The sequence below is a fragment of the Aphis gossypii genome, chromosome 3, assembly GCF_020184175.1.
Source record: "Aphis gossypii isolate Hap1 chromosome 3, ASM2018417v2, whole genome shotgun sequence".
Lineage (NCBI taxonomy): Eukaryota > Metazoa > Arthropoda > Insecta > Hemiptera > Aphididae > Aphis > Aphis gossypii.
This window is the reverse complement of record NC_065532.1, coordinates 32,213,363-32,239,637: the sequence shown is the minus strand read 5'-3', so window position 1 is coordinate 32,239,637 and position 26,275 is coordinate 32,213,363. Positions and strand designations below refer to the sequence as shown.

Below are 26,275 nucleotides of genomic sequence, written 5' to 3'. Positions count from 1 at the left end.
ACACTAATGACACTTAATGACTTAATGCATTTAATATGGGTGTTCATAATATTTTTTTATTTGATATAACTAATAAAATTTTACAATTAGTAAATAACATACAGTATAGGTACATTATAACATTATATGCGGTTAAAATTCGAGCCAAAACATAATTTTATTCGCAGAAACGCTCGCGAACATTAGCCTAAAGGCAAAAATAAAGCATGCGCGATCAGTGAGTCGCCGACGAGCGACGAATGACGATGGCAGATTTTATTTTTATTTGTGATTTTTTTGAATGATCTAATGTATCTATAATACACTCCATTTAATTTTAAGCGAACGTACGCGGCGAGTGTTGACTGTTCACCTAGTGTGTAAGGGCTTTTAAAGTAATAATTTTTTTTACATTGGTTTCCACCAAATTATTTTGTACAGCTATACTCTGGCTATAGCTTCAATAATATAACATTTGAAAAAAATATAAAGGAATTACACATGAGTACATATTACATGACCATTCGGCATCCATCACCAGAAGAGTGCCGCTGTTTAGATCCGACCGCGATGGATACAGACCAAGTAGATAGCACAGTTTGTTTGGATTAAGGACATGCCAATATGACACTATAAAGTCACAGATGATATTATATTATAATGTAGGCATTTGTGATTAGTAAACCTATTAAGATTCTGAGAATGACAGTCTTTATAGCCATTCGCTACAAAGAGTGGCCATCATTACACTGCACTATTGTAAGACAGTGGGATAAGTTCATATTTTCATAGAATAAATAAATATTAGTAATTAAGTATCAATTAATTTACATATTTTTCAAATCAGATCACAGGATAGGATAATTTATTTTAACTTAAAAAAAGATATTTTTTATTTATATTTATTAAACACATTAAAGTAAACAGTTTGTTAATATATAAGAAAAATTGATTATGAATTGTATCAATAATATAGCCTATAGGTACACAGCTAATATTTTGAATATATATATTATATATATTTATATACAATACATATATATGTTATCACTGAAGTCTCAAATGTTACTTTAAACAAAATTATGTTGCATAAAAACAAAAAAACAAAATCCTTACGGATGTCTTAAAAATAATTTAAACATAATAAAATAATATAAATTATTCAAATGTGCATGGCAGGTTGTATAGAACAATAGAAAATACACAAATATAATAATAACAATAATTATAATAACAAAAATACCAATAATGTATAATTAGGTACTTAATAAAAATGTTACAATGCTAATAATAATATGTAAACTGAATGTTTATTGTTATCAATGCAGAATCATAGGTAAATAACAAAAAGAATATTTTTTTTTTATTACAAAAATAGCTTAATATGAAAATAAGATACCTATAAATAATTAATTTGGATGATTTTTTTTTTTCTGTTAAGCATTGCAAAGCATTGATTGATATAACTAGTTTTTGTATTTTGCTGGTGATAGCTTGAAAAGAACTGTATAATAAAATACAATGAATTATGGACTATGGTTGGGACTGGGTACTTATTTTTTTTTATTATCTTTTAATAATTATTATTATACACATAATACATATATATCTATATATATATATTCACCTTAATCATGGCACATTAGTTAACAATTTGAATAGAACAAAATATACAAAATCAAATAATTAAGAGATTAGATTGGGCGGATTTTAAGTGCGATTGCATTAAATACTACTTAATATATTTATATCAAACAACATTTTCAATTTTGTATTCAAATATGTTTTACTTCTAAAAATTACTAACATTATCACAATTTTTCTTGGTAAAAATTCCTGGAAGGTAACTTATAATTATTTTCCTTAATCTGTAATAACGTTAAAAATAAAATATCATAAGAATTAACAGATCAACAGAATAAAAATATTCAACATATGTGATCTTAAAAAATTTGAATAAACATAAGTGATTGATCATTTAGTAATAACTTATTATATCCATGTGTAAAAAATACGAAAAAAATATTTTTTTTAATATTAGACACAAGAGAACATTGATGTCATAATTTTTTATTATTATATTATAGTATTATACTTAGTATAAAATAAAATAAATATTTTAAACAACGAGTGATTATCAAAGAGGGTCAAGAATAATCAATTCATTTCCATACATCAAATTAAAACCTTTAAACAAAATAATTATTATTTTTGTGACATTCTAAAGATTTTGTAGAAAATGTAACAATAAAAATAGTTATTTATTTATTATTATTTTTTTTTTTTTTTTTTGGCACAAAAAACACTTAAGTCTTAAACAAATTCAGATAAGCCTTATGAACATTCTATGTATTGTAATTATGATGGTTCTGTAAACTATGACAAATTAAATAATTACAACGTTTAAATTCATTATTTATTTGTTTACATATATTTTTTTTGTATTAATGTTTCATCTCATTCATGAAGTGCCCAGTTAAATAAACTAGAAAACCTTTATACCTTAGTAATTTTTTTTTATATATATGATTTATTTTTAATTTTGTAAATTTGGAATATAATAATTAATCGGGATTCATTTAAAAATTATATTTGGTGATACTAATTATTATTTGTGCATCATGGTCATTAGCCATCTAGTATAACAAGAAAAGAAATATTTTATAGACATTTATTTTTGAAACCTGTCATTAACTTATGTGTTTAAATTATAATTATCCCTACCTACTTCATTTCTTGTATCATTAACACTTTGAAACAGAACATCATGAGAATTAATAAATTATAATTTATAGTATAAGTGTTTTAAGTTCTACTATAAATATTATTAATAGAGGATCTATAATATACCATTTCTCATTTCTCAATTTATAAAACTTGTGGAATTTATAGTTGCTTGCTTTACGATTTGGGTTGTATCACAAATGGGGTAAAACATTTAAACTAAGCAATTTTTGAATAAATTAGCAAATGTATACTTACACCCTTTTAATAATCACTCTATATTACTTAAAAAATTAGAGATTGCTAATGATAGCATAAGATTATAAAAAATACAAAAAAAAAAACAATGACTTAAACTGTTATAAAATACTTATTAATTTTTATAAAATTAAGTACCTAACATTTAAATATTTTCAATATATTTTTTCTATTCATATCAAATACTTTTGATATAGGATTCAAGATCATTTTAACATTGTTTATAAAGTCAGATTGTGAGAATAGATCGTTATTTGTGTCAAAATTGTACTAACAAAATCACTGAACATGTTGTGAACTTTAATAATAATTTTTTCATAAGTTTCTTAAACAAATTAAGTTGGCCAATAACATAGATTATATAATTAAATTAAATTTGAGCGAATCATAAAATGGCTATATTTTGATTTAGGACATTACAGTTTATTGATTGAACGGTTAAATTATACTTTGGTCAGTTGTGTTAAAGGTCAGTCAATTAAAATAATATATGCATAATACATAGGATAAAAAATAATAATGGAAGACTTCAAAAGTTACGGTATGAATCCAAAAACTAACAAAGTCACAATTATTGTTGTCTCAACATTAACATGGACCAGCAAATTGAAGAAATTTGTAATGTTTTAACATTTAAACACTATAGGTATTGGTATTATAATTACATAACGAAAATAAAATGAAGACCTAGATTTTGATTATTCAAAAAATCAAATATATGTATAATGAATACATTACTTATTTATGATTAAAATATTTAGAGATATGTAGAATATGAATCGGACTAAAATTATTCATAAATGTTGGTTTCATGTTTCATATTGTTGGTCCCATAAATACCTTAAAAATATACATTGCGTTTGTATAATAGGTATAAACTGTGTAATATGTGTAAAACATAAAAAGTTCCTATATAGCAATTTAGGTTTAGGGTTGATTTACTTGATTTACAAACACTGTTTGGAATTATTTACTTTGGACATTAAAATATGAAGGAGAAAATCATAAATCCTCGAACAAAAATTAATAAAAAAGTTTTCAGTGTTTTCACATTTCAATTTTAGAACACGAGAACAAAACGATTTCTACTTGAAGTTCCTTACTAGGTATAACATATTAATAAACTCACTACTCAGACCTGTCATCGAACGATGTCGGTCAGAGTTAAAATCACAGACCAGTGTATTTTTTTGTATATTTGTGTGTATGTGTGTGTGTGTGTGCTGTATATTGTATACATATATTCTATTTACTATTATATGTATTAAAGTATATAGAGGCAGTAAATAATTTTCGGCGAAGATCCGATCGGTGTACCGAAGGCTATAACTGACCGCAGTTTAACCGATTGTACATCCACCGTATAACATTTAAGCCTATCAATATTTTAGGTGATCTTTTATTTTATACCGTCTATTAAATTTATGTATCTATATAGTATGTACCGTATACTCGGAATGCGTTTTTTTCGCGTGAAAAATCGATCATTTTATCGAACGAGGCAGAAATCTCTCCGCCATATCGATTCTTTTCGGATAACATCGTGCAGGCGCCAAAGAGTAAAAATTAAATAACATATTTTCGTCTATAAACAATTTATGACTCGTGTCATCCTAAAAACAAACGTGTATGTGTGTAATTTGTGTGTGTGTGTGTATGTGTGTGAGTGTGAAGCAGATAAGCAGAATTCTCGATCGTCCTGCAGTGGCGACGCGGCTTCCTCTCCATTACGATAAGGTCAACAGCATGCCCGGCGTTGACGGGGTGGACCTCCTCTGTCGGCGTTTGATGACCCACGGCAAGAGACAGCACCGGACGATGGCCGTGAGGATACCGACCAGCGTGGTGATCAACCCGGAAAAGATCAACACGTGCTTGTACTGGGACGCGTCCGCACCCGGCTTCAGCTGAACAAGCCCGACGATTAACAATATGGCCCCGATCAGTATGGTCACCACGGCTATATGGAGTACGGACACCTGTGGCAAACATATCCGTAGGGCATTTGAGACACACGTTTATGGTTCGGCCACGCGAATAAACAATTTCTCATGTGGAATTTGCAAATATCATGTAAAAGAGTACCTTTGTGTTCCCGCTCGGATCGACCGAAATGGCTCTATTTCATGCAGTTTTTTTTTTATATATACCCTGGTGAACATAAATATAATATAAAATAAAATGAAAAATGCAAAAACAAATAAATAAAGCAAAAATAATAATAATGAATTAACGACTAATAATATTACAGTATTACAGGTACAACAACAAAAAATAATCATACAACGAAGACCGAATAACTTATATTTTCTAATTATTCGTTAGCGTAATTTGTTTGAAACAAAATAGCAATAAAATATAAAACAAAAAATTGAAGATAATACATAGATAGTATAATTTATTATCCTATATGCCTACGTTCATTCGCATGCGTATACGATTTATCATGATATACTTACGTACGTCTAATGATGTTTTAAATATTATTTCAATTACAATAATATTATATTATAGAAATCTTATGGATATTTAGAAACAACGTGGTGTCCGTTGCGATGGTGCAGTTATATAAATATATATAACATGATGCAGGATTAGAACTGACAAGTATTATTGTATTTAACCGTGTAATAACTTTTCTGCTAACCAATATTATAAAAATTTTTTGTTCATAATTATATTAAAAACAATTTATTTTTATTTATATTGAAAAATGTATATAATTAGCTAATTACATTTGTGTTTTTCAAGTTTTCTATTACATGCTATGATGTATATGTTCGTTAACATAGTTTTTACTCAAATATGGATAAGATTGATTAAAACTATAAGGTTTCAAAATATTTTAAAACTGTACATGACATTGTAATTACATTATATTATAATCTTGCAAATTAGGATAATTTTGGAACTTTAAGATGAAAAACTTAAAACTTTAAAGTTTTCATTTTCATTTTAAACTTTTTACGAATGAAAATTATAATATTCGAGTATTCGACACGTTTCTTCAAAAGGTACAATAATAGGTGTACGGTGAAATAATTTCAAAGAGGAAGGGTTAAATGCTGAATTCTTAAAAGCAGCGAAAATGTTCACTCTACGATTTTGACAAAATATTTTTTTATAGAACGACATTTGTTAGTTCATAAAAATAACAATAATTATAATTTTGAAATGGATAAATACAATAATTGAGAAATTTATCACAAGGAGTTTTCAATTGACCACACAGCAAAAAGCCGTAAACACTGCAGCGTATATGCTCTCGTAAGATATATACTTATCGTTATATACTTATATATTACACTGCACCAACCGCCAACCACACAGTGTATAATTAAACATTTTATGTCAAGAGATTTAATAGTTTGTCATCAGTTATGCGTCCTCGGTTGATTTTATTGTTTGTCAAAAAAAATAAATGTTTTCCGCACACACATACACATAGTTTAAAGTATCTAATCATTATATAATATATCGCGAAATTTAAAACAATCAAAAATAATCTAATAAGCATTTAAACGATTTAAACTTAAAAATCAAGACAAATGAAGTTGTGTTATATTTGATATAATCACTTGTGTCTAATAAAAGCTTTAAATTCTTATTAGAAAAGTTCAGAGTGGCTTCAGCATTAAGAAATTAAAAACATAGTTAACTATTAAAACTATATAGGATTGCAGTGATATAATTACTCGAAAAGTTCAATATAGTGCTGTAGAAACATTTTTTTTTTTTTACCAACTAAAATCGACTGAGATAATGACCGACTTGTGTTAAAATAATCGTATACGTCAGCAGGGCTGACTGGTACACAACGCTGACCAAAAGCCAATAATTAAAGTAACAAAATACACATATCTTTAGCCCTGTGGACGGTGAGGGGTATATGTGCGGGAAATGATCGGCTTACTTTTGAACAGACATAGATATCTGGCAGTGAGTTTTGGATGTACGGTGGAGATGTGATCGGTGTGCCACTCTGGGAATGCGGTGACTGCAATGTTAAAAGGCTCGGTCTGCGGTTTCCAGTGGTGCTCGATGTACCTTCTCGGTCACCGGTGTTCAGATTATTCACGGTCACGACTTTTTTCTCCTGTCTCCGCCGCTCATGGCGGACGGCCACAGCAGGCATCGCTCCAATCATGGTTATTTCGTCTGTATTTTGTATAAACCGAGTAAATAAAATTAAAACGAAAAAAAAATACATAATAACGTTGAACAAAAAACTCGCTATTACATAGATAAATGTGTATTCTATAATATCGTTATTTATTTAAATATTATTATGTTACCTATATCAAAGTTACAGAACCCCCCAACAACGTACAGCACAGAGCACAATTTGCTCAAAACAAATCCATACCTATTACCCAACTACCTAAGTGTAATTTTTTTTTTTAAATTTTAAAATGATAATAACTTGGTTTGAATTATAAAACATCAATAAAAGCCTCTGAAATAATAATAGGTAATAATCTCCCATTTAAAGGTTAACATAAGTTAATATTGTACAGAGGGTATTTGCCAGTGATTAGAAAAATAAAATAAAAACTATAAAGAATTGAATTTTATGATGTATAAAATATTAATATTTATAGATAGGTACACTAGGTACATGTACAATTATAAATGTTTATGTTAATTTCAAATAGTTGACTCAACAGTAAACAATTTCAAAAGAAATTATTTACCTGTTGCTGTTAAAAAATAACAATATAAATAGCCAACAGGCTATAATATGTCACATTATTAACAACTACACATTATTGAAATATTCAGTTCCAATCTTTACAATATTTTAAGTATTTTTTAATTAACATATAACTGCATTTTTATCAAATTAAAACTATTAGATATAATAATATATATTTTATTTATAAATGTGAAAAAAATCTTATTACTGAGAAAAATACAAATTACTACCTACCTATATAATATAACTGTCATAACTCATGAATAATGATATAAATTGACAATATAGCTGACATAATAAGTTATATTGTTATTAGTCATATATTTCATACAAGTATATAAAAAGATATAAATGATATAATTTTACCAACTGTCAAAAGCAATTTTTATATTATATGTAACATTCACTTTGTTTAAAAATTCAAATTTAAGTAGTCCTGTACAACCCAATTGCAAAATATATCATTTATTATTAGAACCATATCAAATATAATACTGACAATACAATTTCTCGTAGGACAGAGATCATTGTTAATAAATGTGTTAGAAAATTGGATTATCTTTTACATAATTTGTACTATTATAATAAGTTCCAAATATGACATGTTTTAGATGATATTTTCCATACTCAAATAAAGAACTTAAATATATTATGTATATTGTATATAGTATATATAATTTATACTACAATAATTAAAATAATATTGAATTTCAAGTTGAGAAAATTTTACAATAAGATTGGTGTTATTTTTGTCTATGTAATATGAAACATATCAATTTGATTTTCATTATATCTAAAATTATAAGTATTAGATTTGTATTATAATATATTGAAGTCATACTAGTTAGCACTTTAAAAAGGAGTATAAAATAAACAAAATTGTTCACAGCTTTCAATTAATAAAAACAAGTTAAAAATTAATTATTTAGTTCTTCATAAAATGTTATAATGTATAATCGAAACAGACAATAATTTGGCACAAACATAATATAAGTATATATGAGCTTAAACAACCTTTTAAGGGAATTTTTTCTTACACATTGAGTTATAAGTCATGATATAACAATACCTATGCAGTAGGCATATTGAAAATAAGTTGTCCCAAATCAAATGCTGATTATTTGTGTAATACATAATGACAATTGGTATTAAAAACCATTTGTAACAAAAATAAACAAGAAAAATAATATATGATTAAAAAACTTTATTTTATTATTTTGATGAATATTAAAATGTCAATAATAGATAGTTATTTTAATTTAAATATGTTAAGCAATCATAATAAATATAGTAATTTTAAATAAATTAATTCTACTTAAATAATTAGATGAATGATACAATAAGTTATTTATAAAAATTTAATATTCAATGCATTATTATATAATATATAATATGTTTATACTTATCATTAGTTAGATATATAAACACAAAAATCACAGTGCAAGTTATTTCATTCAAGTCAAGAACATGGTTCAAATCAAATAGTAGTTATGAACACTGAGGTTAATTCTCTAAATATTAACCAAATCATTTTACATGGAAATTAAAACAATAATATGTTTTAATCTTTAAAGTGGGGGGTCATAATTACGTAATAAAATAATAATAAATAGCATAACTTGAAACAATTAATACTTCTTTGATCCCCGGTGTTCATTTTTGAATTTTTCAAAATAAAGAAAAGTGTTGAGCAAGAATTAAAAGTACAATGATTGCAAAAAAAAATATTTGTTTAAACTAAAAATGGAACGTAAATTAATATTTTCAGTCTTCCAAAAGAAATTCTTCATGAAATATTTAATATACATACTCATTTATACTTAAAATAAAATTAGCTTCATAGTAGTATTATGATACGATTATTGATTCAATGATTTAAATAACATAACATATTAATCTAAAAACATAACAAAAAACATTAACTAATTATAAACTAATTTCTTATAATTTTTTCTTAACATAAATTAAAATATAACTTTCTATCTTGTGATTTTACTGTTTAGGGTATCTTTAAGTTGATAATATAATTTTCAAACCAAAATTATTATAATACAAGCAAAACAATAAATACAATATTTATTTTAATCAATTGAATGATGGTTGTTCACTAAATATATTGTGCATTAATAGTTAATTAACAATATTTAAACACAAAACTAAAAAATTCAACTAAATAGTATAAAAATATCAAATTACAAGTATAAAATATAGGTATAATTAAATATTTAAATATTAGGTAATTAAGGAAGTCAATGTATACATTCATTCATTAAAAACAGGCAAATTAAATAAATTTAAGTTAAAATTTAAATATAAATTAAGTTTCTTAAAAGTAATTTATTTTAATGTAATTTTTTTTTTTCTAACTTCTTATTGAGTTAATTTATTACAACTTACTATGCTTCAGTTGTATCATAACACCGTGTTACCAATAATTCTCTATTGTATGCATTATGGGTCCTGCCTGGACGCTGTCTTTCTATTTCAGAATTATATTGGTCAACAGGTCTATATTCCGAACCAGATGCTTCTTCTTCAGCAATTTGATCAAGGTCTGAACCAGGAGAATTTTGCTGTTGACTTTGATTCTGTTGTCTTGCTTTTTGTTGTTGTTTTGTATGCATAGCACCAGTCTCTGCATCTGGCACCAGTCTTCTACCGGATCTTGTTCTGGTCAATTGGCGTTCCACGTAAGCAGCTAAATCTGATTCTGCTTTGCGGTTAATAAAATGATTCAATATAAGCAAAAAGATACCAATTATACTTGAAGTTATACCAGTTATTACAAGTTCATTAACCCAATTTTTTGAACCCCAAGAAACATAATCATCTGGTATAATGCCAGACCCGATTAAAAAAAGGCCCAAAACTAGAAACACTACACCAACATGAAGCATGCCTATACTAGAAGCGACTTTAGTATCAAGCATTTTAGGTGGTCTCTTTCTTCTTCTAGGCGCATGTGATAGACTACCAACAGATCCATGGTATTCTGTTGGGCTTGTTACTGTAGATTTAGAACCATGAATCCCACTTTCTATCGATTGAGAACTAAGGCGACGTCTTTCCATGTGTCGTTTAAGTTCAGCTCGTCTCTTACGCTGACGTCGAATCGCCAAAGCTGACTGCAAACCAAAGCTATGCATTCTAAAAATAAAAAAGAATACACAACACAAATGCATTAATTTATAATTTAAAATTTATAAGTATTCATTTTTAATTTGAAATTATAAATGTTCTTACCTGTTATATGAATGCGACTTTCGAGCTTTGTAAACTTGAAAAAACTAGATATTTAAGTTTGTAAATATTACGTGTCACACTTAATTTAATAACATCTATTCGTTTGTTATAAATTACGTGCCTATGTTTTAACACTGATCACGCAACTCGCGATTTATTGAAAAAAATCAAAACAAAACAAAATGTAATAATATAGTATCGAACAAATGTGTTCAACAGACGACGAGATAATGCGTAAATAACGTAAACAACGTAAGGTCTGCATGGAATAATCAAGGGTAGTAGTAGGTATGTAGAGAGGAGAATATAGTATTGATCTACAGCAGTGACGGTAAAAACCGTACGTTACTATAGAAACTGAGCCGTGAGCGCGTAGCAGTGTTGGACTCCCGATTTATTTCATATTATACCGATAGAAAATTATATTCATTTTTCTATACTTAAATACATAAAATACATTATTATTTTGAGAAACTTTACTAATTTGAGAAGAAGAAATGTCTACGTCATATTATTACAATAAAGACAATAGTTGTATTCAAAGTCAATGTACCCTAATTGTAATTTTATATTAATGCATAATTAATTTCAGAAATATGGAACATAGACTCTATTATGATGAATAATCCTATTTTATCTTCATTAAAATAACGTATGAAATATTGAAATGTGCGTTCATTGTTATGTAATACTCCTATTGTTCAATCGAGAAAGACAGAAACAGACAATTTATACAAAGTACAAACTAACCTAGTCCGTCTCTTTTCTAAAAAAAAAAAGGAGCTTTCAGGCTCTACTGTGGTCTGTGACCGATACAATTGATGATATTTATAAATTGAATCACTGATATAACATTTTACAATCCGTTTATAAATATATTTTGGTATATATAATATATATAATATATATTATACGATATCAATCTATATTAGTACATTAATTACATAAGATGTATTGTTTTTTTAATATTTAATACGGTCAATGTTCAATAAATAATACCTAAGCTAAAGCATTAACTTCTAATAGATATTTAATATGTGACTTAAGAGTATACAAATTCGATAATAATTTAAAGCGTGTGGATACAATTTCCTTAACGAGGCTCAATAAATGCGATTTTTTTAATTTCGTACGCTAATATATCTTTAAAATGTAGTATAATGTAAATTTATAAATAAATATATTATGTATATAATATAGTATATACTATATAAATTCATAATTAACTTAATAGAACTACACGAATCTCATGGATTTCGTTTGTTTATTCAATTATTTTACGCCAGATACGAACATCACAAATTATTGCTAACATTCAATTAGTATTGTTGAAAAAAAAAATTTTAATTTTTAATCATAATAACAAAAACCACGCGAAAGTATAAAATTCTCATAAATAGATCATCTTAGGTATTATTTATTTCAATAATAAAATGTATTTTTAATTAAGTTTATCATTTATGATTTTGATCATACATACATATCAGTTATGAATAATTACTATATTTTTAAACAATTTATCATAATATTAAATACTTATTATTATTATATTATTATTTTTGATTTAAAAAGAAATAAATTATAGATACAAATACTTTAAAAATAAGTCACTAGAAACTATTGATAGAAATCTAAAATACAGTACTAAATATACTCATTAAAAAATATTACAGCACAATGCCACAATATTTACTTATGCCCCCCTTATCCTCAAAAATATGTTCTAAGTAACGTCTTGCTTACTACTTTTTATTAGAAAATAATAGAATTCTCAAAATTGTTTTTTCATTATTTTTATAAAGACATGTTTATTGAAGAGGATATGATTTCATAATTATTAGATTATGAACATTGATTATTTTGTTATCTTCTTTTTTTTTAAGTATTATTTTGGGACTGATCATAAACCCTCTAGAAAAGTGTCTGTCCCCAGCCCATAGAGGACTGTAAGCACAAAATCTGGGCATACACTTGTGGTAATACATTTTTAACACGGGTAGATTGACTGAAATTGTATGCAATCAACCTTTTACAGCTATTATTATATATTATAAAAATATAATATCATCTAAATATCTAACTCTAAAGACCAGTTAGTGTAGCTACTGTTCATCTAATACCACATAACTTTTCAAACTTTCAGATTGATTCAACAATCGTAATATAAAAGTTGGTAAGTCGGTAATCTCACATCAGTTTTGTACTTTTTTTTTCATCCAGTTATTCTAAATGTGTTTGGAAATTGTATTAACCGATAAGTTTAAAAATGAAAAAGAAACTCAATGTTTGGCAAATTCTTTACTTAAATGTGTAATTAAATATTTATTCTACGAAACTATTAAAACTTTTTTGGATTTATTTTGGAATCTTCAAATACGAATTAATAAAGTCTGTTAACATATTATAAGCTATTATAAGGTAAATTTCAAGTGTATTTTTATTCCCACCAATATTTAAACAAAATTCCTAAAACTACAATATTGTACACTAAAGATTTCACAAAACTCCACTGGAAAAAAAAATAGAATTCAAGAACTTACTCAGAATAATTTAAAAAAATAGACTATTGTAAAAAAAATTGTTTGTTTTAAGATTCAATTTAAATTTAAATAATAGCAAAAAGAACTTAATTTTATTTTTTTTAATGGGCAAGGCAGTTTAAAAAATAAATTTTTACAAAGGTAATATTTGGCTTTTATTATAATTATAATACGTTTTACTGCAACACCATTGACTGTTGGTAATACATACATGGTATTATTATATAATAAGATTATAAAATAGATAACATTAATAATGAAAAAATATATTAAACTACAAACTAATATTGTATATTCCGTACCTAAATTATATTAATATTGCGGTTTAAGTAATTAATTCAAGATAAGAATAAAAAAAATTAATATTTATAGAGTTCGAAACTAATTACTATAATTTTTATATACTTTCAGTTGAAACAGAAATAGTAGAGTAACAAACTAAGATAGTAAGATGTTTACGTTTTTTCTAGTAGATTCCAAGTTTATTTCTTATTTCATATTGCAATTATGTCTAGAACTTATTTTATTAAATATAATATTTCTCAAAATGTACCCATGTAAAATATGAAAACATAAAGTAAAATATTCATACTTAATGCAAACATACAGACTCAAATTTCTAATTATTATTAGTTTATCTATAATAGTGCCAAGTGGTCTATTAAACTATGTATACTTGACTGCCAAATATTTTCAATGGGTTATTTCTTATTGTCTTTTAACTTATTAGTTTATTACCAATAGTATACAACAATTTTAAAAAGTGATTCTTAATTACTAGTACTGAATATTTTCAAACATCTAATTAAATTATTATTCACCTAAAATAAATTAAAACTTTGTAATAATATATATATATATTATTTTGCAATAAATATGTTATTTTAGGCATACAGTTGGTATCATCTATAACGACGACTAATGAACTGTTAAAATATTTACATATAATATTTCAATTTACAAAAAGTGAAGAAATAAAAAAAAAATTATAAATGAATAAATTTAAAAAATTAGTTATATATAAGTAATAATATAATTTCATCAAAAAGATGTTTGATTAAAACAAGTGATAACAATTATATGGATCAAATATATAATATAATTCATGTAAGTGCTGATTTTGTATAATACAAGTTTAAGGAATTTTTCCAAGACTTTTAATCTAATATATTTTTATGAGTAATGCCGTTATAGATGATACACATAGTAAATTTAAAATAGGTAAATGTATTTTATTTTTTAAATTATCATCATTTTTACATTTGAACAAAACAATACATTTTCTAATTTTTTTAATGGTTTTTAAAAAGTATTTTATTCAACAACATTATGAAATAAAAAAATATATTTTAATTTTTATAGTATAAAATGAGAAAAATAAAAGTAAATCGAGAATTCAAGAAAAATTAAAAAATAAAGTCACTAATTGAAATATAGTAGATGTATAGGACATGAAGAGATGTCTATAAGTAGTAGGTATAATTTAAATAAAACAATAGTATTTAAATTATACAGACTTAAGTCTGAGAGTCTTAAAATATTAATAAGTAATATAGTTTTTATAAAATTAGCAACAATGTTGTCAATTGTTGAAATAAAAGTAGTAATAGACAACTTAAATTAACATTGAAAACTAAACGTATTGTAAAAATTAAATAATAGTACGTAATAATATTAACCATACTTAAGTAAAATGAAGAAAAAATTATCTTAGTTTAACAAAAATAAGTTTGAATTAAAATTATATAATTTAGTATCAGTTACATTAACTCTTATTTTAGAGCCATCTCTGAGTTAGCTTCGAGACACCTAAAATATTAAGTTATTTAAGCTAATAAAAAACATCCTAATCCACCTATTCCTTGAGTATAACAATTTTCTTAGGAAATAAACCTAACTAAGTGAATATTAATTTTGTTTCCTATTGTAGAATTTGATGATTTATTTAAGTATTTGAGAGTACTTTTTACCTAATGACACCCACTGTGTTAATGTTATATACTCAAATTTTAAAAAAATACATTTTTTCAAGTATTAAAAATATTTTCTTTGGTTAAATTTTTTAGTATTTAATATTTTAATACTTACATTTAGTTTGGCATTATTTCTAAAATATAGAACTGATAAATTTTAATTTTAATTATTTTAATTTATGTCAACTAATACATTATTCAGAAAATGCAAAATACAAACAAAAACATTAATATGGTTTATATTTTAAGGTTAATTTAATTTTAAAAGGTATTATTTACAACACTGGCCCTGAATAATATTCATAGAAGTGTAGGGCATGCTCCGTGCACTTTTTACTTCTATTAGTTAATTAGTATTAGAACAACTAGGGTAGCCAAACTTAACAATTCCAAACATAAATTTAGTACCTCTAGATAACAAAATATTTTTCTTTTATACATTTTATTTATAATATTTGTTTTTATTTTCACATAATAATTAACAGGACTATAATATTCTTAATATTATTGTACTAATAACTAAAAATAAAATTACTATAATTTATAAACTATATCAGATATATATATTTTTTTTTAATTCATTGATAATATGAATAAACATGACTAATAACTTCTATAAATATAAATCATATAAAATAGATTATAGGTACAAATAAATAGAATACACTATAGTCATTAAAATAATTATTAAAAATGTTTTAACAATGTTGCCCTTAACAATAATTATACAATTACATTAATCTAGCCATATTATATGAAAAATTATTAATAATTTGATATCATGAACTGTGTACTTATTTAAACACTGTACAATTCTGTTTCATTACTATGTTCATAAAATACCTAGTGCATTTTCTTCAAACTATTAATGATAAATCGACTAGAGCGCTTACTACTCACTACCTAGTTAATTTGAACTGTTTTTAAAAGATTAATACTATACTATGCACTATACAGCTGTAATATTGAAATTTAAAATACAAAAATCAAAATTATCTAGGTACCTAATCCAAAATCTAATGTTTGGACTATGGGCCTTAAATGAACCCAAAAAAATACACTACCTAGTGCAGACAAACCAATGTCATAATATATGGAACTACATTTCAAAATCTAGACTTCAAAATAAATGCTATTAACAGGATTTCAGGAGAATGTCTTAAATATATTACAAAGGCCTAAATGGCATTAAACAACTACTTCACTTACGTAGTTTGGTGTTTCTGTATGAGCCTCCTTGCAACAGGTACTGAAGTTGCAATCCCGGCTTGTGTTTAACAGTATTCATACACCCTGCATCAGAGAAAGAAACATTGTAAGTCAACATGAGTATACTTATATTGTTATTATTATTGTAATTTGACGAGAATGTTTCTCGAAGAAGAAAACAGAACTCGTAAAGGATGCTGACCGTTTCCTTTGATCTGGTGTAGAAGTGACAACGTAACAACAACGTCCTCTTATTAGCTGGAACGCGTGCTGCCAGATACCATGAACCATTTAAACGTTGTCATGCTACTCAAACAATGATCTCAAGAAGCCCCAAACGCGATCAATAACAACAATAACGCTGTAAAATATGCCTATTGCCTATGTAAATCTTCGGCGATCAGAACAGATGCATCATCAACTCTCAAGTCTCATTACTCTCGACTAATACTCTCTTCTGTTGCTTGTTCATCTACGCTCTCGACTTGCAAAGTCTCAATAACGAATACGATTATTTATTTACTTATATTATTATTATTATTATATAATATTATTACTATCACTACGATAATGTTTTCTAGTGAGCGGTAATCAAAATAATTAGACCAATAATATTCCGATCACGATAGCTACGGTGTAGTTTCCCCGTCGAATGTGACGTCATACGGAAGTGGTTGCTCACGTTCGTGTTTAGGAGGACGTGGGTGTGCGTGCTCGGGATTGTGAGTCGCGGGGTCCGGAGATACGTCGTGCAGTCCCGTACACCACGGCCAATGCGCCGTTATCACGGACCGAGTAAATCTTTTGTTTTTCAAATCTCACAAAAGACGCGTTATCATGTTTTGATATAATAATAATAACAATATGTCAATATCGAGTGTACATTGTAAATTGTAATATTGTACTATTTGTGTAAGAAATATATTTTTTTTTCGCCCGCGAATAGGATCTTTTTCTGAATCTAGCCGATAATCGAGGCTTGACTACGTCGAACGGTCTTTCAAACATACCAAATTGTTCGAAACCCACTTACCGGAATAACTTTGCTGTCGATTCTGGTTCCGTCCCGAAACCGTGTCATCGCAATCGGTGTCGTCCACAACCAAACCAGACTTGTCAACAACAAATTTCGTTTTCTCCTCACGCGTTCGTGAGATAAGTAATGACCGTCGATAATGATTGAATCCGTGGTACCTGTGCTGTGATTATGAAGTACGCCAAGAGGATCTAAAATGAACGTTCCGTACATCAATGACACTTTTAACATTAATGGTAAGTGTACATTCTAAGTTTTCTATTATAACAATATTCGTATTTATTATTAAGTGTTAGTATAAATTAAGAATATCATAACAGGCTATAACTCTGTAAATGGCTGGGTAAAATATTTACTGACAGTTGGTCATTAAATACTAATATTTTTTAGTTGATGTCTTATAATCATAGTACCTATAGTTTGTATTGTTATTTCGTTCTAATCTAACATAATATAGATTAATATTTTATGAACAATTATAAATGTATTCAAAGTGTCTATGAAATGTAAACACTAAAGTCACTTAAGGTCTAGTACCTATAGGCTATAAACCGCTATAAACCTTGTAGGATTAATTTTATACTATAGAGAACTTAGTTCTCTTACTAGCTCCACCGAAGTGATTTGCTATGATTATATCAATAAAATTTGTATTACACATATTGTGCATAAATTACCTAAAAAAATCTAAAAATTATAGTTACGGACATAATTTAAATCTATCAAAAATAATATAGCTTACAGGTAGGTCATATGCTATAGCTTTCTAAAATTGTACATTTTTATAAATTTGAGAACACAATGACACTTTAATAAGCCACTAGATAATTAAATCAATCAAACAATAGAAATTTGAAATGCAAGGATTTTCTACATTTCCATATAAATACAGATATGATATTCATCTATTTTAAATGCGATACCATACCTCTACACACATAAAATCATTTATACCATAAGTGAACTTTTAACATAGTACTAAATATTAATTAAATTAAATTTCTATTGAATGATTTGTGTTAATTGTAGCTTTAAATAACTTATATTATCATTATTATTCGAAAAGTTTTTTTAAATTTAAATTATACTCAATAGCGTTTTGCTACCATATTTTTTTCTACAATATCAGGTATAAAATTTGTTTAACAATAAACTATTATTAATGTTATTATATGTTCATAGGCGCCTGGAAGGGGGGGCAAGCTGGGGCATTTGCCCTCTCCCCCTGGCTTTTCAAAAATATGTTTTAAATTGAATGTTTAAAGATATATTGCTTTTTATTATATAACAAATTCTAACATTGCCCTTTCCTAGAAAAATTTCTACGGGCGCCTATGTATATGTTACCTCAATCAAGAAGGATGAAAATTATAACCCAAATTTTTATACTGATTAATATATTTATACATCTTTTTAAAAATGTCCCATTACTATAAATTAGGAAAGAAAATTAAAAAAAAATATTTTTATACCTATGTTAAACTAACAATTACATTAATGTTTACTTATTACTACAATGATAAATAATTATAACTGATTGTACTTAATAATTTATTATTTTTATTTCAGAACTTTCAACAGATCAACAAAAACTGTTAATTGAAATTAGACGTCGTAAGGCAGAATTATTACTTGAAATACAAGTTAGTATACAGTTTTATGTTTCCTACATGTTTCCTTTGTATTGTTTTGATGCATTAATTTAACCTTGAAAACGATATATTAAACAAAACTATATCTAAAAACAACTAATAAGTTGGTATAGTTGTTTTTTAACTTAGCAAATGTAACTGAAATCAACTTCAAATTTAAATTTTTAAATTATTTTGAAGTAAAAAATTATATTTAATTGTAAAGATTAATATTTAATTAAATAAGTACTATTATTTCATTAATTTGTAATAGTTTAATGAAATTAAATTTATTGATTTATCATACAGGTTATTTTGTTCATTACTACAATTAATAACACTGATTATAGAATAGTCTATTGTACAATCAATGCTAATTGCTAATATAAAAAATATTTTTTTTTATTTGACAATTAGATTATGAGTATTTTGCTATTGTATTATGTTTAGTTTTATTATCATCTTTCAAATTCAGTAATAAATATTTAATTAAAAAAAAAAAAATAGTTTTGTATTCAAAGTGCATACTATATTCAACTAATATATAAAACAGAAAACTATCTTATATATTTCAAAATAAAAATAATTTACTTATCAACACATTTTATAATAAATCTTAACAATTAAAAGGTACTTAATTAACTAAATTTGAGTTGCAAATACCTTCATTTTAGATGAAATTAAAGATTTTTCAAAAATTAAAATAAAACAACAATTTTAATATTAAACAATATTCATTTAGATATAAATTCCTTGTAATCTTTGGCAAATACTTACACTTTAAATTTATACATGACACATTTTATCACATGGATTAATCCAATTTCATATTAGTACTTGAACAAATAGATAAACTTGCAAAACAATTTTTTGTTGTTGAAAATATACATTATTTATTTAGACTGTATTATCTATACCATATCTACGTATTATGTTTAACTACAATATTAATTATTAATTTATTGAACATTCCTAAAAAATATATTTGCATACTTAATTTTGACAGTTTTCAGATGTATGAAAGCTCTTTTATTTCCATATGTTATTATGTTATTCATTTTTAATTGTTTCAATTTAATATTTTAAAACTACTAAATTGTGTTATCTATTTTTAATTATTATTTAAAATAACATTTGTAGTTTGAAATTTTATTATTGGAAATTAATACTATGTTGAATATAAATTGTATAACTATAGTTAATATTTTATTTTATTTTATTATAAAATTTTATTTTATATTTTTAGCAATTGAAAGATGAGTTATCCGAAGTTGTTAGTGAAATGGAAAACATGGATTCCAATGATGATAGGTAATTATTATTCATTTTATTAATTTATTTCAAATACATTTCATGTAATTTATTAATGTAGGTATAATAAATGTTATTTTTTCATTTGTTTTAGTAAAAATCAAACCAAAGCCAAACAAATATCAATTGGTCGTAAAAAATTCAATATGGACCCAAAGAAAGGAATTGAATTTCTTGTTGAACATGGTCTACTAAACCACAATGAAGCTGATGTTGCTGCTTTCCTCTATAAAGGAGAAGGATTAAATAAGACCGCAATTGGCGATTATTTGGGAGAACGAAATGATTTTAATGAAAGAGTTCTAAGAGAGTTTGTTTCTCTCCACGATTTTACTGATCTCATACTGGTCCAAGCTTTAAGGTATAAAATTAAATTATATACCTAGTAATAGAAACAAATAATAATAAAGTGTTCAGTAAATAGTGTTTATATAATATAATATTAAAATATATATTCACATTTTATTTTATTTTTTAGTTATTTTATTTGTCCATAATATGATAGTCATGTTTTACATTTTGTTGTGTTAACTTTAGTCATTGTAATTGTTTTATACTAAATATTTGAAATATAGAGAAATATTTTTTTTTTGTAGTGTAATACTAAATTATATTAAAGTAATAGTTATTTCTTTTATTAGATGCTGAAACAACAATATTAACTTATTTTTTGAAAAAAAAAACTATTATTGATTTTCTTCTATATTTATAATAATATAAAATAAATATATATATATAGTTGGTTATTCTTCATTAAAATATAAAAAATACTTAACGTTATGTTGAATATAAAATAAAATAACTAATAATTAAACTATTAATTTGTAAACAAAATCTTCACTAAACAATTATTTAATTACAACTAATTATTGTTTAACATAAAATATATTTTTCATTAGTTTTAAGACTTTATTAGTATAAGTTAATTTTAAACCAATCATCAAAAATATTAATTTAAATAGATTAATGATTATTTAATAAACAATGTTATATATTTTTAGACAATTTCTATGGAGTTTTAGACTTCCAGGCGAAGCTCAAAAAATTGATAGAATGATGGAGTGTTTTGCAGAAAGATATTGTCAATTAAACCCAAATATTTTTACCAATACAGGTAAAATATTTCAAAACTGTGTTATTTATAATATTATTTAATTTAATATTTTTTAGATACTTGTTATGTTTTGTCATTTGCTATTATAATGTTAAACACAAGTCTTCATAACCCTAGTGTTAAAGATAAACCATCAGTTGAACAATTTATACAAATGAATCGTGGTATTAACAATGGTGGTGATTTACCTCGAGAACTTTTAATTGTAAGTTCAAAAATGTTATTTTTAAGACTCAAAAATATACTATTTTAATTTTTTGTTTGTTAAGAGTTTGTATGATAGCATAAAAACAGAACCTTTTAAAATACCTGAAGATGATGGTAATGACTTAATGCATACATTCTTCAACCCAGACAAAGAAGGATGGTTATGGAAACAAGGTATTATATTCATATATTAAATTACTGTAATATCTTACACTTTTATTAAAATTTTAAATTTTAGGTGGCCGTTATAAAAGTTGGAAGCGTCGTTGGTTTATTTTAAATGATAATTGTCTATATTATTTTGAATATACAACTGACAAAGAACCTCGAGGAATAATTCCACTTGAAAATATTGAAGTACGAGAAGTATCTGATCGACATAAACCACATTGTTTTGAATTGTATGCAGCTCCTGGAACTACAGACTTTATTAAAGCTTGTAAAACAGATAGTGAAGGAAAAGTAGTAGAAGGTGAGAATTACTATAAATTAATAATTTATTGATTGTTACTGCACAATTAGTAACTATTCAGCTTTTTAACTGAAGAAAATCAAAGTCAGTGTGTTTGATATGGTTTATAAATCAAACTGAAAATTAACAAAGTTGAACCACAAATAAGTATAAAACGGGCTAGTATTAAAATGTTATTACTTTGTTAAATATTCTTGAAAAAAATACTTGATCATCAATAACATATAATGAATGAATGTTTAGTTAAAAATATTTATAACCCTAATTTATAATATTTAAAAAAATTTATTTGCTACCAATTTAATATCACTAATAAAATGAAAAATGCTATTTTTATTGAAATGATAACATTTTGTTATTGATAATTTTACAAACAAAAATTTAATATTTTTATTATCTTTAAAATATTGTTAATTATATTAATTGACTAAAATATTGTAGGTAAGCACACTGTTTATAGAATGTCAGCAGCTACAGCAGAAGAAAAAGATGAATGGACAAAATGCCTTAAGTAAGTTATAAAAAATAATATTCAGTGGTGGTTAGGGTAAATCAAGTTAGTCACATTGTCTTAAGCATAGGGACATAGTTTTTTTTTTTTTAATAATTATAGAAATTTGTTTATAACACTATGTGTAAACTATTAATTAATTTTGTCATACAACTTATCAGCATTTAAAGATCAATAATTGTTTTTAAAATAATCTTCATTATTGTTTATACTAAGCAATCTGTAAATAGTCTCTAATGCTAAAGAAAAACCACACATACACATTTCATCATTTCTAAATAAGGTACCTATTGGTATAGCTCTTTATGTTGTTAATAATCTATATCACCTACTAATTAATGACTCATATCTTTGACTGAGTAATCAGTTTATACTGTAAACCATGATATAATTTTAAGAGGATGTCTATGCATTATTTATTTATTTTTTCTATTAACTATAGGAAAACTTAAAATTTTAATAAATGCTCTTAACCAAAGTTAAAATTTTGAAAAATCAACGAAAATTATAAAAAAAAATAAGCTCATGTGGGGCTCAAGATAATATTTTTACCATAAATTTGATAGATCAACTAACTTTTATATTAATCATTTAAATCTAATAACACAAAAGTTGATCTGCTGAATGTAAATTTTGTGTTTGATGTGCTAGAGATATCTAATTATGCGCTAACAGCTGGCATCCTCTTAAACCAAATCTTCATTATACCATGTTATATTGTGTTGTGTTCTATATACTTAATAGTTAATGAATTCAACGGTAAATTATGTGTATTTATGACATAGTGAAGTATTAGCCTCTAGTCTGGTTTATCTTCATTATTGTTCTTTATCACTTATAGAAATTATTATTAAATTATTTCTTATAATTTAATGCATTTTCAATTATGCATCATATTTATTTTACTAGGAGTGTAGTAAAATTAGAGTTGATGATCTTTTGAATTAATTGAATTAACTTCAAAATATTAGCATTTTAACATCTCCAACAAATATATTAAAATTGTTGAATCTGTACTTATTTTTTTATATTACTTAATGCATCAAAATTAATAATTGTTTTTATCACCTAACTTACACAATAATAATAAAACCATAATTCACCTCAATCAAAATTGATTACCAAAACCATCACTATTTCAACATGTGTATGTGATAATTTTTAATAATTTATTGTTACAATTTTCAGACAAAGTATTAGTCATAATCCTTTTTATGACATGTTAGCAGCACGTAAAAAGAAAGCACAAAAAAACAGTGTTCATGGTCGAAGCTAGCGTCATTTACTCAACTGTTTAAAACAGTATTTGGTAATTTATAATTATAAAAATATTGATATTATTCTTTTCAATAACATAAAGTTATTATTACAAAGAGGATATAAACAAACTATTTGTTTTTTTTTTTTTATCTGACTCATGTGGCCATGTATGACACTGACAATTTTCCTTTACCAGAACCAATGTTATGTTGATGATTGTAATTTAAAAGTGAATTATTATTAACTTAATTAAAAACATTTTTTGTGTTTTGCTCAATTTTTAATCAAGTTATGAGTATATAAAATATTATAATTTAAAAATATTTATATGTCGTAGAAAGAAAATATAAAATATTGTATTAAAAACCAATATACTAACACTGATATAGACAGCAGACCTTTGAACCACAATTCATAGTAATATCTATTAGTCAACACTATAAAAACACTCAAAATGGTAACAAATAACTAAAAATTAAACTGTTATCATTCACTAGTATAGTAAATAGTTATAATTGAAAAAAAAACCATAATTAAAATATTAATAATACCGAATACTGAAAATCAATTTTGGTATTAAGTAATGTATTTTTAACAGAAAACATTAGTTTTACCAGATTGGCAAAAAATCTGTCTATAAAGAAAATATATTTTTAGTCATTATATTATACTATTTATACTCTAAAACATAAATAAATTTTTTATGTAGAAATTATGTGTGTTACATAGATACATAATGATGCCAACGAGTACTGATTTCATTTTTATTTTTAGTAAATATAAGACTTTTATCTAGCTTAATAAAATTAACAATATAGGACTAAAAATATGTACAAAATACAATTAACTTTATTAAAAATATTTTATTTATAAAACAGTGATTTACAATTTATGTTAACAGCTATTATAAACCTTTTATATACTATAATTTATTAATATAGTACTCAAATATGATAGGTAATAGACAATTTCAATATTTTATTTTATTTATTTTTTTTTTTTATAATATTGAAACAATTTTAAAATTAATTTGCTGTTTTTAATATTTTTAAAGTAGTTTTAGTATGCTTAATGGTGTTAATTAGACATAGTTTAAAATTTATTTTTATTTTTAGTGTACACTGATGTATTCGAATCGACACTTTAGATACTGGAAACCTAACAAAGAAGATCAATTAAACAAAATTTTCAAGTAAAATAATGATATACAACCATTTATTTTTATTTTTTGTATCATTTGGATCAAAATGAAATTAGTCTGATTGAACAATAATCAATAACTTTTATTGATTTGCACATTATTTTATTATGAATATAATTTTTTAATATACCTCCTGGCATCACCAAATTTATACTTTAAAAGCTATCATTTTCATAACTTAGTTCAAATTTATTTTATTATTATATATTCTGTTTATTGTCACAATTTTATAGTTATTTTTATAATATATTATCTAGTCCCAACATTTTACATAACTATTGTTTTAAAACTTACTTTATGCATTGTTTTGGTGGAATTTTTGTAAATAATTTAAAAATAAGTATATTTGTTCATAAAATTAAATTAAATAATAATGCAATTGTTGTTTATTTTATCTTAAAATTATGTATAATATATAATATATATATATATAATAATATTTTATTATATTGTATCATATTATTTATAATTGTGTCAAATGTGCCTTGTCATTGAATAGGTAACTATGGAATGGATTTATTTAGACTTTAATTTGATTTCAACAATTTATTATTGTACATCAAAAATTATTCTGGTAAGTTGCACTAATATTTTAAAAGTATAATTTTGATTCTTGGTACTTATTTAATAATAATATTGATACTAATATTGAATTATGTCTAAGCCGTATAATATATAATTATTATTTTTTAATGGTATATAGGTATATTTAATGGTAAGTGTACTACAAAACAATTAAAATTGTACCATAAAACCGGGTGAATAGAAATACTTTTGAACTTTGGAGTATCATAAAAACTTTTGTATTTGTGCTTTATAGAAAATCAATACATTAAAATATTGGTCTCGTTGAGCACTTTAAGTATGTATATTAAAATTTGTTGATGTTAAACAGTTTATTTTATGTATT

At 24.8% G+C, this 26,275-nt stretch overlaps 3 protein-coding genes across 6 annotated transcripts; 1 reads left to right on the top strand and 2 right to left on the bottom strand.

Annotated features, from left to right (window-relative positions):
- Positions 1–865: 865 nt before the first annotated feature.
- LOC114129271 (uncharacterized) lies at positions 866–17,797 on the bottom strand. Of its 2 annotated transcripts, none has more exons than XM_027993953.2 (4): positions 17,656–17,797; positions 16,623–16,706; positions 6,875–7,119; positions 866–4,940 (listed from the first exon to the last, which is right to left on the bottom strand). In XM_027993953.2, the coding sequence occupies exons 2-4, from the start codon at positions 16,699–16,701 to the stop codon at positions 4,689–4,691; spliced, it is 576 nt and encodes a 191-aa protein (XP_027849754.1). In that variant the 5' UTR covers positions 16,702–16,706; positions 17,656–17,797; the 3' UTR covers positions 866–4,688. The 2 variants fall into 2 exon arrangements, with proteins under 2 accessions (XP_027849754.1, XP_027849753.1); XM_027993952.2 differs by lacking the exon at positions 17,656–17,797 and adding an exon at positions 16,825–17,249.
- On the bottom strand, positions 8,847–12,253 carry LOC114129270 (uncharacterized). Its single transcript, XM_027993951.2, has 2 exons — positions 10,901–12,253; positions 8,847–10,804 (listed from the first exon to the last, which is right to left on the bottom strand). The coding sequence occupies exon 2, from the start codon at positions 10,801–10,803 to the stop codon at positions 10,054–10,056; it is 750 nt and encodes a 249-aa protein (XP_027849752.2). The 5' UTR covers position 10,804; positions 10,901–12,253; the 3' UTR covers positions 8,847–10,053.
- Positions 17,746–25,473, top strand: LOC114129269 (cytohesin-1). Of its 3 annotated transcripts, none has more exons than XM_027993949.2 (11): positions 17,746–17,894; positions 19,228–19,301; positions 20,536–20,600; positions 20,695–20,961; positions 21,602–21,714; positions 21,771–21,919; positions 21,984–22,095; positions 22,160–22,393; positions 22,835–22,904; positions 24,093–24,213; positions 25,280–25,473. In XM_027993949.2, the coding sequence occupies exons 1-10, from the start codon at positions 17,855–17,857 to the stop codon at positions 24,178–24,180; spliced, it is 1,212 nt and encodes a 403-aa protein (XP_027849750.2). In that variant the 5' UTR covers positions 17,746–17,854; the 3' UTR covers positions 24,181–24,213; positions 25,280–25,473. The 3 variants fall into 3 exon arrangements, with proteins under 3 accessions (XP_027849750.2, XP_050060780.1, XP_050060781.1); XM_050204823.1 differs by lacking the exon at positions 17,746–17,894 and adding an exon at positions 18,382–18,402; XM_050204824.1 differs by lacking the exons at positions 17,746–17,894; positions 19,228–19,301 and adding an exon at positions 20,323–20,475.
- The last annotated feature ends 802 nt before the right edge of the window (positions 25,474–26,275 follow it).